Here is a 19,292-nt window from a genome sequence, read left to right as displayed (position 1 = left end):
GTCATGAAATTAGAAGACACTTCCTTTTTTGGAAGGAAAGCTATGACCAACCTAGCCAGCATATTATAAACCAGAGACATTACTTTTCCAACAGAGGTCCATCTAGTCAAAGCTATGGTTGTTCCAGTAGTCATGTATGGATTTGAGAGCTGAACCATAAAGAAGGCTGAGTGCCAAAGAGTTGATGCTTTGAATTATGGTGCTGGAGAAGACTCTTGAGAGTCCCTTGGACAGCAAGGAGATCAAACCAGTCAATCCTAAAGGAAATCAACCCTGAATACTCACTGGAAGGACTAATGCCCAAGGTGAAGCTCCAATACTCTGGCCACCTGATGCAAAAAGCCGACTCACTGGAAAAGACCTTGATGCTGGGAAAGACTGAAGGCAAAAGGAGTAGAAAGGGCAGCAGAGGATGAGAGGCTGGATAGAATCACAAACTCAATGGACACAAACTTGGGCAAACTTTGGGAGACAGTGAGGAGCAGTGCAGCCTGACATGCTGCAATCATGGGGTTACAAAGAGTTGGACAAGACTTGGCAACTGAACAATATGTAAGACAGTCAACAAGGACCTACTGTATGATACAGGAAACTCTACTCAATATTCTATAATAACCTATTGGGAAAAGAATCTGAAGAAGAATGAATATGTGTATAACTGAATCACTTTTCTATACACCTGAAACAAACACAACATTATAAATAAATTAATATTAAAAAAAGAAAACAAAAACCTTTTTTAATTAAAAAAAAAATAGAAGGCCTGAAGGATAGAAAAAATAACTGCCCATCTCCTTTTTCTTTCTAAAGTAAACATGTTCACTTTTTAAGTTGTTACTCTGAACTGCAGGAAAAGGAACATCTCTGAGCAAGGAGTAGCTTGCTAGTGATCTTCAGCATGCTATTTAATCTCTTTAAATAAAACGGGGATGATAATCAGTTCAGTTCAGTCGCTCAGTTGTGTCCGACTCTTTGCAACCCCATGAACCACAGCATGCCAGGGATGATAGTAACTACAACAATAACAACTACCTTACAGGTGATTCTCTGAGAGAATCAGAGTTAAGGTCTCTAAAATATCCTGCACCATACTTAAAACACAGTAGCATAGTGAAAACACTCAGCAAATGGTAGTTACAGTCTTAAATGATAAACAAACTTTTGCAATTATCAGCTTTTTTCCCCCTTATATAACTACTAGAGAGATCTACTGTGTCTTCCAAGGCTATTTAGCAGATCCTGGAGTTACAGCACAGTGAGTTTAATTCAAGAGAGAAACTCTGAATGCAGAGTACTCAACTCCACAAGGATTCCAAGTCATTAATCTATCTAAGCAGTCTATCACAGTCAGCTTTATCATTACCCGCAAATGGCATGAAATACAACAAATATATATAAACATATGAAACAACTTTAATTACAAAAATAAAGTTTATTTAAATTCTATATATACACATACACACACACAGAGTACCATACATTTACTTATTACATACAAATTCTGCTTCTCAACTACAAAATTATATATACAGTGTAAATAGTGGTAAGAATTCTTAAAGTCCCCTGTACTTCTTTCATCCTAAGTCTCATACTTGTTTTCCACATACAAGTGGACTGGGACTTAAAATCCACATGGACATTTACTACAGCATTTGTTTCCTCCTAAAAAGAAACTCTAAAAAGCTATTATTAAACCAACAGTATGTCTAACAAATACTATTATCTTAGACCCAATAATATACAATATTTGAGATAAGTAAAAGGTTTTTAATCTGCTTCTACTTCATCAGTTCAGTTCAGTCGCTCAGTCGTGTCCAACTCTTTGCGACCCCATGAACTGCAGCACGCCAGGCCTCCCTGTCCATCACCAACTCCCAGAGTCCACCCAAACCCATGTCCATTGAGTCAGTGATGTCATCCAACCATCTTGTCCTCTGTCGTCCCCTTCTCCTCCTGCCCTGACTCTTTCCCAGCATCAGGGTCTTTTCATCAGCAATACTTTATTTCATACATAAAATTCCCTAGTCTTCCTACATTCCTAGTGATCTTAAAATGGAAACCAGATCATGTTACTGAATCTAGTTCTCTTTTTTTCTTTTGGCCAGAAAGCCAAACACTGAAAATGCTTTTTTTAAAAAAATTTGCATCACAATAGGTTGCTATGAATTAAGCCCAGCCTCCCAGGCCTGCCTTTATAGCTAAGATACATGCAGGTGAAAAATAAAAGATTAGCTCAATTACTTGTCTTCACACCACATAACCATTTAAAACAATTTTCCAAGGAGCAAAGTGAATTACATAATTGTGCTGACATCAGAGTCCCAATTTGTCTTTCTTTTACTAAGCAACCTCCTTTTCTGTATATCTCAAAGACTACGGTGATAACAACAGGGCACTAAGAAAATGGATGACTGACAACAATGATGTATGTAGAAATACATATGTAGCAAATATTTCTTTCAAATAAACATATGCTCAAGGTCTGTATTCAAAGAACTGTATTGAGAGGTAACATCTCTCTTACTACTGTATTCCAAACACAACTATTACAGTGCCTGGTATACAGCAGGTGTTTAATATGTGGTATTACATACACAAATGAATAAATGGTGTGGAAAAAAAGTAGTGTACTCAACTCAATGCTGGTTCAATGGCTACTAATGTCCACTTCAGTTTGGGGGACAACTTACAAAAAACTGGTAAAGGAAAATGACAGAACAATATAAAATTCTTGTAGGAGTGATAATTTTGCCAATCTATCAAAAGATAATTATCACATATTAAAAATGAAACACAGATAATCATGAATTTATGTCCATCTTGGGGTTAATAATAAGCCCTGAGACAGAAAATATTGGTCCATGCACAGCAGCTGCCCAAGCTCCTTCCCCAGCTGAGGGGCTTTATATAGAACAGTAAGTAAATAAAAGTTTCTGAGCCATTCCAGTATTCCCGCTGTTCTGATATATGAGAGACAAGTTGTAGGCAATATCTCTTCGTAAGTCTATCTGGTCAATTTCTATACCCTAGGGGGGAAAATACAAAAATGAGTATATTTCAAACTGACAGCCAGGACAATTTTATGGCAAATAAACAGCTTTTGTAAGTGTTCAAAAAACTATTAAAAATTCATATTACTGAAAAAATTTATAAAACTAAGCATATATCTTGAATATACATTTTTATCAGGTAATGCTGACTTCAGTTAATTGTTATAGTAACTGTTTCATCAAATATTTTTAAATGTCTAACCAATAAGTTAAAGAAAAAAAGTTTCATTCACAAGACATAGCAGAATAAACACCAGATGAATTAGGATTTAAGAGTAAAAAAAAAATGAAACCATAGAAGAAAAAATACAGTTGAATAATAATATAACCTTGGTAGGAAAAGCCCTTTTAAGTATAATAAATACCAAAAGTAGGAACTAGAAAGACTGATATGACTTCATAAAAAATGTAAAACTTCTGCATGTAGAAAAAAAATCATAACACAAATGACCAGATGAGAAAAAAAATATCTGTACTATATAACAGAAAGGCATATAAAACATAGGTCTAGAAGGGCATACACCAAATTGATTATAATGACTACCCTATGGGTGTTATTACTTTTTTTTCCTACTTAAATAACCCAACCAATTACCTCAATGGAGTAGATTACGTCTATATTCCTATTCTTCTCCCACAAAATTTTGGAGTCAACTAAGAACATCTGCATCAATGAAAAATGTTGCCCTATAAAGCTTAAGGAGCAATACATAAATTATTTATGAAGTTAAGAACACAAAAGTATATGTATTTCATCAGCAGAACTATAAGAGCAGGTACTCATTTGCCTAACGACTAAAGCTGTACAAGGGTAACAGAAAAGAGTTGTGAGGGAATGAGGGATTATGAGTGCAATTTTTAAAACTGAGTAATGATAACATACTTTCCTTCAGAAATTAGGCTTTAAACACAGATTATCATAGTATTGGCAACACTTCACCCTATATTACATTAACTTAAACAAAACTATGTTTATACTGATCTTTAATCTCTAGAAAGAAGTATGTTAGCTACATTTTTGAACTTGAAAATGAATAATGGCTACAGAACTCAATACTCAGGGTTCCTGTGTACCAGCTCAACCTGTAAACCACTGGGGCTATCTTAGGATAACCGAAAGGGTCATAACCACAAGTCATATGTGTCCACATGGTTGCTGATTAGGTCAGTAGGTGAGGATGTCAAACAATTACTTGTTGCTGAACATAATTAAATAAGTGCATTCAGTAAGGGGAGAATACATTTTAATATATAAGCTATGATTAATTTCACCACAATACTGAGCTAACTGCAACTTATCGATAGATGAAGTGTCTCCTCAGTTTTTCAAAGTAAATCATACAGTACCTCTACCACAAGCGGAGGGAGCTCCAGGGCCTTCTGATAATAGTGGATTGCAAGATGTTGCAGCCCCAGTTGGTGAAGGGCACGGCCCAAGTTGTAGAATGTCTCCTGGCAAGGCCCACGTAAACTGAGGTATCGATTAAGAAAGGAAAAGCCCTACCAAAGAGAAAAGATAATAATAATAATTCAATAGTTCAGTCATTTGACAAGCAAGTGCAGGGGCAGGAATACAATTTTCTATTTTTGGCTACGCTGTGCAGCATGTGGGATCTTAGTTCCCCAATCAGGGATTGAACCCGCATCTGCTACATTAGAAGTGTGGAGTCTTAACCAATGGACCACCAAGAAGTCCCCCCAATTTTTTTTTTAAAGACAGTCTCACCCTAAAAGAATATATGTCTGTGGTACAGTGTCATATCATAATATAGTTCAGATTTCTTCCAAAGGTGTAAAGGAGATATTTTTTTTTAACTAAAGACAAAAAATTCACAGAAAACAAAGCCAAATGTAACAACTAGCTAGCAAAGACCCATAATGTAAAACAGAGAATATATATTTTTATGGTTTCAAGTTGGTTTTTGTGGCATTAGAGGCTAGTAAAATTTTAGGTTTGAGATACATGTCTAAAAGCTTGACCACAATATAAACTCCAAGCTCTTATGATGATAATTTAGAAAGTTGCATCCTCAGGAACAAACTCACTTGAGTATATCTGACCTTTCTGGTTAAATGGTACCTTTTATATACCTCTCAGAGCCTTAATAACTTTTTAATGTTAAAAAACTTGATTTTCTCTTTTCCCCTCTGAAAGCTTCTGACTCAATAGCTTTATGGAGAAACTGATTATTTCAGAGCATAGCTATAATGAAGCAGGCTCTCTGTGTGTCACAGCATCCAAAAAAGCAACTTGCTTCTTCACATCTTCCTGTATTCACTTTCCTCTTCAATGCAACTTCAACTTCTACCATGCACAGAAAGCTACAAACTGCAAGATGCAAGTAACTGATATAAGCAATTAAGCAAATATATTACCTGAGCATTAAATCAACAGATTTGTATGTATAAAAAATAAAATGCAATGATTTCCTGGGTGATCTGGTATGTAATAAATGGTCACAAATTTTTCTTCATAAGTTAATAAATAATAAAAATTAAGGAATTTGTTAGAATTAATGCATTCTAGGAATAAAAAGTATGCTCAATAAACAAGCCATATTTTCTGCATGATAAATGAATCCATTTGAGTACATGAATATGACTTCTACTGAAAAACATGGCTCTCTGTTTAGTAACAGCAGACAAGCTATTAATCTCAGAAGAATCAAATCTATGTGTTTAAAAATGAGAAATTCAAAGACAAATATCTAAGAAAGAACATTTACTTTCCTTCCCTAATTACTTAAAAAACAGGTATATACATTATCACACATGAAAACTGAAACAAAAGCAGAAGTTCTGAGGATACAGGGGTGAATGAGACAGACCAGACCTCTGACCTCTTGGAGTTTGTATTTTCACTAGAGGATCTTGGAGTTTGTATTCTCACTAGAGGAGACACGCTATGTTAAGGAGGTAACAAGAAAACAAAAAGGTGATGCAAATGGCTTTATGAACTACGACTTTAAAAGAGCAATTCGTGGTGATGACGTAAGGAAACAGTCACACAAGCACGTATCCATACATTATTGTATGTCTGTATTATTTTTAAAAACTAACTTAAAAACTCTTTAGGACCTGTAAGCTTGGAAGCCTCTGAGGCTCCAGAATACAAGAAAGCCTGCACAGGATTCCCTAAGATTCTGCCTGACCCTTCTCTTCTGATCTGGCTGTGCATCCCTTCCACATGGCTGTGTAAGTCTTGGCCAGGAGTACTCCTGTATGTTGATCCATGAGTGCTGAACACAGGAATGGATACTCCTAACAGGTGCACTAAGCAGATACTACTTTTGAAGCAGGGAAATAAAAGCATTAAGTATATTCATTTTTAAAGAACATAAAATCAAGTAGTGAGGAATCCAAATGAATTACCTGCACAATAAGAGCATGTCTCTTTAATACATACTTCTGGGATGCCATGTGAATAAAGGTCAGGCCTATACAGAGGTTATAGAGAGGTTCCTGGGGATGAGTGCGAAAGGCCTGCACATACTGTCCTGAAAAATGAGCAGTGATGTTAGATGACAGGACAAAAACACCATTCCTTATTTCTTCAACACTTACTCAAATATAGTTTAAGGTAAACAAACATTACTATCACTTTAACAGATACAAAGGTTATATTCCAAAATATCAACCAGATGCATATTAATACGAATTTTAAAATATATAACATATAACAAAAAGAGAAGGATTTACCCATCAACGTATTTTGACCATGATGATTAAAACTGAGTACAAAAGTAACTTTTTTAAAGGTATAGTTTGACATTTCCAAGTAGAGTAGTACTTCAAAAATAAACAATTGAATAACTGTGATCATATATCTATTTTATGATCTCAAATCTTTTAAAAAACTAATGAGGGAATGTGTCTGTTGGTGAATTCTTTCATAAAATTAACTGAGACCTGTCTTATAGATGCTAATGTGATAGATCATGGAGGTGAGAAAAATAGTTGTGTTTTTTAAGTTTATGGGTATTATTGCCTCAAACATAGCAACTGTTTTTCCTGAGAAGAGCTAAATTGTATCTAATAACAAGATAAAAATTCAGGGTTTTATGAATTCCATATAGTCTATATAAAAAATTATCTCATGTCAAAAGTCTAACTGTATGAGAGAGGAATTTTAGCAAATTTTTCTTGTAAAGGAATGATCTATAATTTATCATATAGATAAGAAAACTTCTATTCCAGAAGAAACAGCACTGTAAAGTCTCCTTAGCAGCACAAATGGTAGACTGCCATTTGGACTTTCTATTTTAATCTCTCTTACATATAGTTTTCTTAATAGTAAACTAATAATTCCGAAAAAGTATACACAGTGAAGAAAAGCTTCAACATCTGATGTTCAAGATTACTGGCTGAACAACTATAAAAACAGCAACCACACACAAGAAACATTAAAGCATTAAACAGCCAAAATCACAGTATACACAGAAGTGAATCTGGCAATAGATTTTATTGCCAGCAGCAGGAGATACATGCCTCATTTTAAGTTTAAACTTTTGGTTAAGTATTTTTCTACTTGCTTGCTCCTGGTTCCTTATTACAGAAATTTCCTATAAATGGTTAATGAATTTTCCCTCTGTTTAATTATTAATAAGAATTATAAAGACTCGTCTCACACTAGTCAGAATGGCCATGATCAAAAAGTCTACAAACAATAAATGCTGAAGATGCTGTGGAGAAAAGGCAACTCCCCTTCATTGTTGGTAGGAATTAAATTTGTTCAGCCACTATGGAGAACAGTATGGAGGTTCCTTAAAAAACTAAAAATAGAACTACCATATGATCCAGCAATCCCACTCCTGGGCACATATCCAGAGAAAAACACAGTTTGAAAAGGTACATACACACTCACATAGCCAAGACATGGTAGCAATCTAAATGTCCACTGACAGATGAATGGATAAAAAGATCTGGTACATACATACAATGGAATATTACTCGCCATTAAAAAGAATGAAATAATGCCATTTGCCGCAACATGGGTGGACCTAGAGGTTATCAAACTAAGCTAAGTAAGTCAAAGACAAATACCATATGATATCACTTATATTCAGAATCTCAAAAAGGGATACAAATGAATGTACTTACAAAACAGAAACAGATTCACAGACTCTAAAAGCAAATATGAGAGGGTGGAATGATTTGGGAGAATGGCACTGAAACATGTATAATATCATATATGAAATGAGTCGCCAGTCCAGGTTTGATGCACGGTACTGGATGCTTGGGGCTGGTGCACTGGGACGACCCAGAGGGAGGGTATGGGGAGGGACGAGAGAGGAGGGTTCAGGATGGGGAACATGTGTATACCTGTGTGGATTCATGTTGATATATGGCAAAACCAATACAATATTGTAAAGTTAAAAAATAAAATAAAATAAATTAAATAAAAATAAATAAATAAAAGCAAACATGGTTACCAAGGCAGAAAGGTGGTGGTGGTGGGGATAAATCGTGAGTTTGGGATTGACATACACACTACTGCACTTGAAACAGATAACCAACAGGGACCTACTCTCTCTATAGGACAGGGAACTCTACTCAATATTCTATAATAACCTAAATGGGAAAAGAATTTGAAAAAGAACAGATATATGTATACGTAAAAAAATAAATCAAGGCAAGAAAAAAAAAAGACATCTCCTAAAGGAATAAACTATCGAAGAATCTTAAGTCCTTTTTTATACTATAGCAAATTAAAATCATTTAGCAAAGCATCTATAACTAATGAAAATTATTTTTTTTTTTTGAGTTTTTTCATTTTTATTTTATAATGGAGTACAGTTGATTTACAAAGCTGTATTAGTATACAAAGTTACAGGTATACAGCAAAGTGATTCAGGTATACATACACATATATCTCTTCTTTTTCAAATTCTTTGTATTAGTATACAAAGTTTCAGGTATACAGCAAAGTGATTCAGGTATACATACACATATATCTCTTCTTTTTCAAATTCTTTGTATTAGTATACAAAGTTTCAGGTATACAGCAAAGTGATTCAGGTATACATACACATATATCTCTTCTTTTTCAAATTCTTTTCCCATTTAGGTTATTACAGAATATTGAGCAGAGTTTCCTGTATTATACAGTAGTCCTTGTTAGTTATCTATTTTATTTATTTTTTTTAAATTTTATTTTATTTTTAAACTTTACATAATTGTATTAGTTTTGCCAAATATCAAAATGAATCCGCCACAGGTATACATGTGCTCCCCATCCTGAACCCTCGTCCCTCCTCCCTCCCCATACCATCCCTCTGGGTCGTCCCAGTGCACTAGCCCCAAGCATCCAGTATCGTGCATCGAACCTGGACTGGCAACTCGTTTCTTACATGATATTTTAACAAACAAGCCTAAGTCACGCTTTAAAGTCGTACTTCAAAGACCTACTTTAAAGACTTACTTTAGCCTTTTGAAACCAAAGCATCACAAGAAAAAGAAATATTTATTATAATTACTGTGAATACTTAAAACCACTTACTATATGTACTAGACATTATTTTAAGTACTTTATATTAACTCATTTAATTTCTACAATAATCTACAAGGTTATCTCCATTTCAGAGATACAGAAACCAAAGCAGAGAGAGGGAGACAAAGTCATGTGCCAGGACACTCACCAAGTGCATGCTTAAAACTACCAGACACGAATGCATTGTGTCCATTTAAGACACAGAGGGCATGATTATCTGGGTTTTTCAGCATTAAACGGAGACAAAAGCGATGATGTCTTACTTCTTGGGAATGCATGGTAACTTGATTGAAAATGTTCCAGAGCTGGGGTTTATTGACATTTTCCATTACCATTATTCTAAAATTGCAAAAAGAGAATGAGAGTAAAAAGTAGTGTACAGGAAAAAAACTTCTTGATTTTTAAGATTGAAACCCTTCATGTATACCTGTGGAACACATGTATACCTGTGGCGGATTCATTTTGATATTTGGCAAAACTAATACAATTATATAAAGTTTAAAAATAAAATAAAATTAAAAGAAAAAAATAAGAGTAATAACATATCTATGTAACAAAGTAATGGTACTAAATTTCATAGTTATTAATAAAATGTTTTATTTATCAATAAAAAAAAAAAATAAAAAAAAGAAAGAAACCCTTCAGTGCTGTCCTATCAACACTGAAATTCACCACCCTCAATAAGGGGTATGTAGTGTTTCTCCATCTTATTTCTGCTTTTCAACAAACGTTTAAACCAAAAAGACAGAATCAAGAGGTTTAAGTTTTATCTCCTCTCCCAACCCATTCACAGATGCAGTACAATGAACACTGAATAATAATGCATACTGACTTAACTCTCACAATAACCTATGAGGTGGTAATATTATGATGCCTGTTTTACCATAAAAAATGGGGAGACTGAGGCACAAAGGTTTAAGTAAATCTCTTATGGGAGTGTATGCTCTCTTATACTGCTTCCAAGAACCACCAATGAACCGAATTAATCTGTAAGCAAGAGTTACACAGCTTACTAAATCTTGAGCATGTAAAATTAAGTCAAAGTAAATATACATGCTCCATCAAAGAATCTAATTAAAATAAGTTATTGGAAAATCACCTGATATAGTTGTATGCCTTTCTGAAATTTTTGTCCAGAATTGCAGCAGACAGACCAAAGTATTCTAACTCTTTGCGTTTTGGCTTGTCTTCATAAAATGAGCAGTATTCCAATGAAGAATCAACAAGTAACTCAGCCTCCTGGAACCGGGATAGATCACATAAGGAGTATATGGCCTTCAAAAGGAGGTTCCACCAGTCATCTTTTGTCAAGACACTCGTGAGTACAGCAAATATTGCTAAAATGAGACCAATGAAGATCAGTTAGGATACTATATTTACAGAAGTAGCAGTATCACAAAGAAAATTAACATGATCTAGTCCAAAGTGAAATTAAGTTGAATAACCAAGGCCCTAGAGGACTGAATTCTTGCCACCATCTTCTGACAATGACGAGAAGGAGGGGCTTCTTTTCACTCCCTCAACCTGACTCCCTCTGTTCTACCTAACAAACAATCTGCAGTCCCAGGTAATCCTCACTTCTGATTCATCCTCGGTAAAGTCCAGCTACATCATTTGTGTTTTTCAGTGCTAGCTTGGATATATGCACCTTCAGGGCAGAGCAAGGGTGCTTTCCATGACTGAGGTCAGATATGGGAATGTGCACATACAAGGCATTCAAATGTTTACTCAACAAAGGATTTCAAATTCATACTTAATCTTCTCTCCCTTATTTGTCTATAAAAAGCCTTCCTTTTACAGCCTATGAGAAATACCAAAAGCCATAAAATTTTTTTTACCACCTTCAATTCAATATTTCTCTGAGAATCTATCCTAAACAACTACTCAGAAATACGGATAAATCTATAGGCACAAAGATGATCACTATGGTATTACTTAGTTGGATGGCATCATTGACTCAATGGACAAGAGTTTGAGGAAACTCCATGAGACAGTGAATGACAGAGAGGCCTGACGTGCTGCAGTCCATGGGGTCACAGAGTCAGACACGACCGAGTGACTAAACAACAATGGTATTACTTAGAAAAGAAAATTATCAAAAGAAACCATATAATAACTTTAAAAAAGGGAATGATTAAACAAATTATAAACCCACTATCCAATGGAATATGACACATTCCTTAACAGCTACAAAGAGACCAGAACATGAGAAAATATTGAGTGAAAAATTAGTACAAAGATGTATGTGTGTGCTCAATCATGTCTGATTCTTTTGCAAACCCCATGGACTGTAGCCCACCAGGCTCCTCTGTTCATGAAATTTTCCAGACAAGAATACTGGAATGGGTTGCCATTTCTTTCTCCAGGGGATCTTCCTGACCCAGGGATTGAACTCACATCTCCTGCATCTCCTGCACTGGCAGGCAGGTTCTTTACCACTGATCCACCTTGGAAGCCCCAGTACAAAGATACATGTAACATCAAGTGCCCGAGATAATCCTACCATGATGCACTGGTATAATGTGATCCTCATCATGATGAAACTATTAATAACAAAACAAAGACCTTATGAGCTTAAGAAAAACCAATAATGACCCTGAAATGAGGAAACAGTGGAAGAGGAAACAGGCAGGATCAGACAGAGAAAAATATAACTTGAGGAAACATAGTCCAAAATGATGTGGGCAGACACTGGGTTAAGCCCAGAATCAATGAACTCAAGAGACAGCAGGGCTCTAAGGCTAGATTACGAGCATCTGAGCCCACATTCCTATCCTCTGACTCTCTTCCCCAACAACATCTTGCTTATGTCCTTACTGTGCTTAACAGAGATTCAGCTCATCTGGATTGTAAAACTTTGTCCGTTGCACTCTGCCATATTGGTAACAACGGTTTAATTAATATCTGTGGACATGATTAACAATGAAATAACTTTCTGCTAGACTTATAGCCTAGGTCTTTTCCAAAGTTCTCTTGAGTAATAATGTCACCCAACATCCTTGATCCTTTTCCAGTTAAAAATAGATGGTTTTAAAGTCGCATAGTTGAGATCGGGCCAAAGCAACTTATTTGCAGAATTTCTATGACTGTTGCTACATTTGTCAGAAACGAATTTAACAGAGACAAATTCATTTATCAAAGAAGAGCTTAACATATGCAGTCGAAGTAACCAGACAAATAAAGCAATCTGTATTATCAGCTAATTATCACAAAAGATTGTTTTAGTTTTTTCACAGAAGGATCTAAGTAGACACCTGCTTTTTAATTTTCTTACACTGAAGTATTTATATACAACCTTTCTTTCTTTTTTGAAAACACCAAATGAGTTTATTTTTCCTAAGGGATCTAGACTAGAAAATATAATTTTCAATAAGATTACTGTCACATGCTACTTCATGAGTTTTTTTTTTTTCCAACTCAGCCAAGTTTTACACAATAAAGCAAATGAAAGTAATTACCTTTTGCGTCACAATTTGCTGACTCTTGGTCATTGTTGTCTGATATTTTGTCTCTTGACACTTTAATAAGGTAGAGATGCCTCTCTCCAGATTTGGAACTGGATATCAAACAGACTTGGGCTCTATTCATTGCTACCTGAATTAAAGATAATTGAAATTTTCAGTCATGTGCGTGTATGCTAAGTTGCTTCAGTTGTGTCCAACTCTTTGTGACCCAATGGACTGTGGCCCGCCAGGCTCCTCTGTCCATAGGGATTCTCCAGGCAAGAATACTGGAGTGGGTTGCCATGCCCTCTTCCAAGGGATCTTCAATCCAGGGATTGAACCCATGTCTCCTGTGGTTCCTGCATTGCAGGTGGGTTATCTACCGCTGAGCCACCAGGGACGCATTTTTAGTCCATAATTTTTTAAAGAAAATCTATGGGAAACAAGTATCACAGATGTGTCTGAAAGCTTCTTTAGTAAGGGGAATAAAACACCAATTATCGTGTATATGAACACCTAAAAGAGAATGAATAGACTTATTTTTTCCTTAATAAAGGAGTCCAAGTCACACTACCCACCTTAGTAAGGAAAAAGAAAGCCATTCACATTATGTTTATCTCACACACACACACAGACAGTTAACTATCTCCCTGTAAGAAGCCAGACTCAGAAAGGATGTCATACCCAGAAAACATCTTTGCAAAGTAAACAATATGGGCACACAGTAGTGTCCACAGGGCCAATAACGGACACTACGATGGTTCTCACTTTTCGAAATATGTACTAGCAAAGATTTTATTTTACAGTCTGTAGTCGTTTATACTTTCATGTAGAATTTCAATTACATACCATTAATCTCTAGGTTGTCTGCCTTTTATCTGACTTTTAACTTTAAAAAGTTTAAAAGGGAGTTACAAAATAGTTATGACCTATGTTTAAACCAAATTCTAAACATTTAAAAAGTCAACAAGGCTAATATAAAGACAGATTACCACCTACCTTTAAAAGCATGGCCAACATGGTAAGCAAGGTATCCACATAACCATACATTTTGCCTTGTGAAAATAATAGAGTAGAACGTTGAAGCAGTAACTTTAGTTCCTAAGGAAATAAGCATAGGATAGTGACAAGATTCCTTTGTTTCAAGTTGTTTTGCTTGCATAGAAAAGCTATGTCTTAGAAACTAAACCTTAAGAACATCTGCTTTGTGATCTCCCACAATAATTAAAACCCAACATTTTAAAAACTATAAATTACATTAATAATTACAATGTTAAGTTACTGTAACTTAAGATTCAAAATCATTTTTCAAAAACACTGAATATAATACACTAAAATTAAACTTGGATATAAGCTGGAGAAACATCCTTCAAGTCTCTAAAATGTAAGAAAATTCTAAAATATAGCCCACCAAGAAAAACTTCCACATTGCATGGCCTACCTGCTGCGCTGCGTTGGCATCTTGTGCTAATGTATCTGGATCATACATTGGTTCCAGGGCTTCCAGAGCTTTCTCGGGACGACCCAGCTGCTGCTGAAGGGTGGAAAGCGAAATTCTTGCATCCAAATGAAGAGGGGCCAGATCAACCACTTTGCTATAGCTTTCGGCAGCACGCTCCATGTAGCCTAAGGCCTTTAAGCATTCTAAAACAATGTTAAAATAATTTAGATTTGTAAGAGGGCCAAAATTATTTCTCCATTTTAAAAGAAATGTTACACCAATATAAAAATTATAACAAGAAAGAGATTAATGCATATTTCTGTATTTTAAAACAACTATCCCTTCCAATCTCTATGCTATAAGTATGTGATCAGTATATAAATATACAATTTGGTGTTCTGCTTTATTTACTTATATTAGGCTTTCAACATTTCCCCATGCCTTCAGTGGCATTCTGACTGGTTAAAATATTCAATTAAATTTATTATTTACTTAACCATCAGTTCAGTTCAGTCCCTCAGTCGTGTCTGACTCTTTGCAAACCCATGAATTGCAGCACACCAGGCCTCCCTGTCCATCACCAACTCCCGGGGTTCACTCAAACTCACATCCATCGAGTCAGTGATGCCATCCAGCCATCTCATCCTCTGTCGTCCCCTTTTCCTCCTGCCCCCAATCCCTCCCAGCATCAGAGTCTTTTCCAATGAGTCAACTCTTTGCTGGAGTTTCAGCTTTAGCATCACTCCTTCCAAAGAACACCCAGGGCTGATCTCCTTTAGAATGGACTGGTTGGATCTCCTTGCAGTCCAAGGGACTCTCAAGAGTCTTCTCCAACACCATATTTCAAAAGCATCAACTCTTTGGCACTCAGCTTTCCTCACAGGTCAACTCTCACATCCATACATGACCACTGGAAAAACCATAGCCTTGACTAGACGGACCTTTGTTGGCAAAGTAATGTCTCTGCTTTTCAATATGCTATCTAGGTTGGTCGTAACTTTCCTTCCAAGGAGTAAGTATCTTTTAATTTCATGGCTGCAATCACCATCTGCAGTGATTTTGAAGTCCAAAAAAATAAAGTCTGACACTGTTTCCCCCTGTATTTCCCATGAAGTGATGGGACCGGATGCCATGATCTTCGTTTTCTGAATGTTGAGCTTTAAGCCAGCTTTTTCACTCTCCTCTTTCACTTTCATCAAGAGGCTTTTTAGTTCCTCTTCACTTTCTGCCATAAGGGTGGTGTCATCTGCATATCTGAGGTTATTGATATTTCTCCCGGCAATCTTGATTCCAGCTTGTGCTTCTTCCAGCCCAGCGTTTCTCATGATGTGCTCTGCATATAAGTTAAATAAGCAAGGTGACAATATACAGCCTTGACGTACTCTTTTTCCTATTTGGAACCAGTCTGTTGTTCCATGGCCAGTTCTAACTGTTGCTTCCTGACCTGCATATAGGTTTCTCAGGAGGCCGGTCAGGTGGTCTGGTATTCCCATCTCTTTCAGAATTTTCCACAGTTTATACTTAACCATACTGCTTGACATTTAGGTTATTCCTCAATTTTCACTCTAATAAATAACCCTACAGTAAACATCTTCATATATATAAGTCAGAGTTCACAAACTGGTAAACCAATTTAACCCACAGATACGCTTTGTTGGGCCACAGTACTGTTAAAAACAGTAAACTGTCTACATCTTTAAAAGTTAGGATTTTTTTAAGAAATCCAAGTTACTGCATTCTTTTAGAAAATCTGGGTTTGGCAACAGTTGAGTCCCTTCATTCCCACATGCTGCATCAGCCATGCCAAGAAGCAGCGGCACCCTTTAGACAGGGCTCTTCAGTTCCCAGCCTGCCCTGGGCCTCTCACTTACCTACTTCACTCACTTCTGTTACTTGTCAGGCTCCTGAGTTTTGTGATCTCCAATATAAAATACCTCTCCTCACCTCATTCAATTACTTCCTCAGAATAAGTCCTTAGAGGTGAAGTTACTCGGCTCTATTCCTCATACTTTATGCCAATCAATCATTAAGTCCTACAATTTGATGATCAATCCCCAGTAAGCATTTCTTCTTCCCACACAGCCAGCCACAGCACTTACAAACACAGGCCCTTTCACCTCTTTCCTTCTCACTGCACTGGTCGCCTAAGATAGTATTTGCGTCCTACTGTTTTCTCAAATCTCAAATTTCTCAAATAGCTCCTCACCACTATCTTCAGGTTAAACTTTGGTAACGAAGGAAGACTACTAAATATGGGTGAATCACCATGATGGAATTTCTCATAATTTTTCACTTATCACTTTAAAAGATACTTCATTATTATGCTACAAGCATTAAATTCCTCTAATGATGTTTCTTCTCTACAGTTCCAAATTTCCTTATGATTTTCAGACAATACTGAGGTTTTACCTTCCACTCATCTAAAGCCTCATATGTTCAACACAGAAAAAGCATTTATCAGTATCATGATTATAATTAAAGAGGATTTAAAAACATCTACTGCTCGTAACAAGAGCAGTTTCAAAACCACAACCATACAGAAGGCAAAAAAATTTTAATTCCCTGTTTATGTCTTTTAAAATTAAAAACCCACAAATAATGTAACTTTTTATGTAAACTTATGTATGTAAACTTTTACATCTGTATTCCTTTTCAGTCATCCAAATAAAGTGTTATCTTAACCATTAAGTCTGCTATTTCATATCTGTGATATGGTCCACTGGAGAAGGGAATGGCAAACCACTTCAGTATTCTAGCCTTGAGAACCCCATGAACAGTATGAAAAGGCAAAAAGATAGGACACTGAAAGATGAACTCCCCAGGTCGATAGATGGCCAATATGCTACTGGAGATCAGTAGAGAAATAACTCTAGAATGAATGAAGAGACAGAGCCAAAGCAAAAACAACACTCAGTTGTGGATGTAACTGGTGACAGAAGCAAGGTCTGATGCTGTAAAGAGCAATATTGCACAGGAACCTGGAATGTTAGGTCCATGAATCAAGGCAAATTGGAAGTGGTCAAACAGGAGATGCCAAGAGTGAACGTTGACATTTTAGGAATCAGCGAACTAAACTGGATTGGAATGGGTGAATTTAACTCAGATGACCAGTGTATCTATTACTGTGGGCAAGAATCTCTTAGAAGAAATGGAGTAGCCAACACAGTCAACAAAAGAGTCTGAAATGCAGTACTTGGATGCAATCTCAAAAACGACAGAATGATCTCTGTTCGTTTCCAAGGCAAACCATTCAATATCACAATAATCCAAGTCTACGCCCCAACCAGTAATGCTGAAGAAGCTGAAGTTGAATGGTTCTATGAAGACCTACAAGACCTTCTAGAACTAACACCCCAAAAAGATATCCTTTTCATTATAGGGGACTGGAATGCAAAAGTAGGAAGTCAAGAAACACCTGGAATAACAGGCAAATTTGGCCTTGGAGTACAGGATGAAGCAGGGCAAAGGCTAATAGAGTTTTGCCAAGAGAATGCACTGGTCATAAAAAACACCCTCTTCCAAAAACACAAGAGAAGACTCTACACATGGACATCACCAGATGGTTAACATTGAAATCAGACTGATTATATTCTTTGCAGCGAAAGATGGAAAAGCTCTATACAGACAGCAAAAACAAGACCGGGAGCTGACTGTGGCTCAGATCATGAACTCCTTATTGCCAAAGTCTTAATTCAATTTTTTAAATTGAAGAGAGTAGGGAAAATGACTAGACCATTCAGGTATGACCTAAATCAAATCCTTTATGATTATACAGTGGAAGTGAGAAATAGATTTAAGGGACTAGATCTGATAGACAGAGTGCCTGAAGAACTATGGACAGGGGTTTGAGACACTGTACAGGAGACAGGGATCAAGACCATCCCCATGGAAAAGAAATACAAAAAAGCAAAATGGCTGTCTGAGGAGGCCTTACAAAGGCTGTGAAAAGAAGAGAAGCAAAAAGCAAAGGAGGAAAGGAAAGATATACCCATTTGAATACAGAGTTCCAACGAATAGCAAGGAGAGATAAGAAAGCCTTCCTCGGTGATCAGTGCAAAGAAATGGAGGGAAACAACAGAATGGGAAAGACTAGAGATCTCTTCAAGAAAATTAAGAGATACTAAGGGAACATTCCATGCAAAGATGGGCTCAAAAAAGGACAGTAGGATAGGTGTGAGCTCTTCTCTAAAATTTTGGTAGAATTCAGCTGTGAAGCCGTCTGGACCGGGGCTTTTGTTTGCTGGAAGATTTTTGATTACAGTTTCAATTTCCATGCTTGTGATGGGTCTGTTAAGATTTTCTATTTCTTCCTGGTCCAGTTTTGGAAAGTTGTACTTTTTAAGAATTTGTCCATTTCTTCCACGTTGTCCATTTTATTGGCATATAATTGTTGATAGTAGTCTCTTATGATCCTTTGTATTTCTGTGTTGTCTGTTGTGATCTCTCCATTTTCGTTTCTAATTTTGTTGATTTGATTTTTCTCCCTTTGTTTCTTGATGAGTCTGGCTAATGGTTTGTCAATTTTATTTATCCTTTCAAAGAACCAGCTTTTGGTTTTGTTGATTTTTTGCTATGGTCTCTTTTGTTTCTTTTGCATTTATTTCTGCTCTAATTTTTAAGATTTCTTTCCTTCTACTAACCTGGGGTTCTTCATTTCTTCCTTTTCTAGTTGCTTTAGGTGTAGAGTTAGGTTATTTATTTGACTTTTTCTTGTTTCTTGAGGTGTGCCTGTATTGCTATGAACTTTCCCCTTAGGACTGCTTTTACCGTGTCCCACAGGTTTTGGGTTGTTGTGTTTTCATTTTCATTCGTTTCTATGCAAATTTTGATTTCTTTTTGATTTCTTCTGTGATTTGTTGGTTATTCAG

General features: G+C 36.2%; 1 protein-coding gene across 2 annotated transcripts in view; it reads right to left on the bottom strand.

Annotated features, from left to right (window-relative positions):
- Positions 1–1,412: 1,412 nt before the first annotated feature.
- The window catches only part of GTF3C3 (general transcription factor IIIC subunit 3), a 35,804-nt gene continuing 17,924 nt past the window's right edge, over positions 1,413–19,292 (bottom strand). The window contains exons 11-18 of one of the 2 annotated variants that reach the window (XM_005894582.3): positions 14,425–14,627; positions 13,983–14,084; positions 12,999–13,134; positions 10,640–10,877; positions 9,689–9,879; positions 6,423–6,547; positions 4,398–4,550; positions 1,413–3,026 (exon numbers count right to left, since the gene is read on the bottom strand). In XM_005894582.3, coding sequence (XP_005894644.1) covers positions 2,904–3,026; positions 4,398–4,550; positions 6,423–6,547; positions 9,689–9,879; positions 10,640–10,877; positions 12,999–13,134; positions 13,983–14,084; positions 14,425–14,627 — 1,271 coding nt within the window. In that variant the 3' untranslated portion in view covers positions 1,413–2,903. The other variant, XM_070388809.1, reaches the window with a different exon arrangement.

Source organism: Bos mutus, chromosome 2 (assembly GCF_027580195.1).
Source record: "Bos mutus isolate GX-2022 chromosome 2, NWIPB_WYAK_1.1, whole genome shotgun sequence".
NCBI lineage: Eukaryota > Metazoa > Chordata > Mammalia > Artiodactyla > Bovidae > Bos > Bos mutus.
The sequence above is the reverse complement of the archived record's forward strand: the minus strand, read 5'-3'. Positions and strand labels throughout refer to the sequence as shown.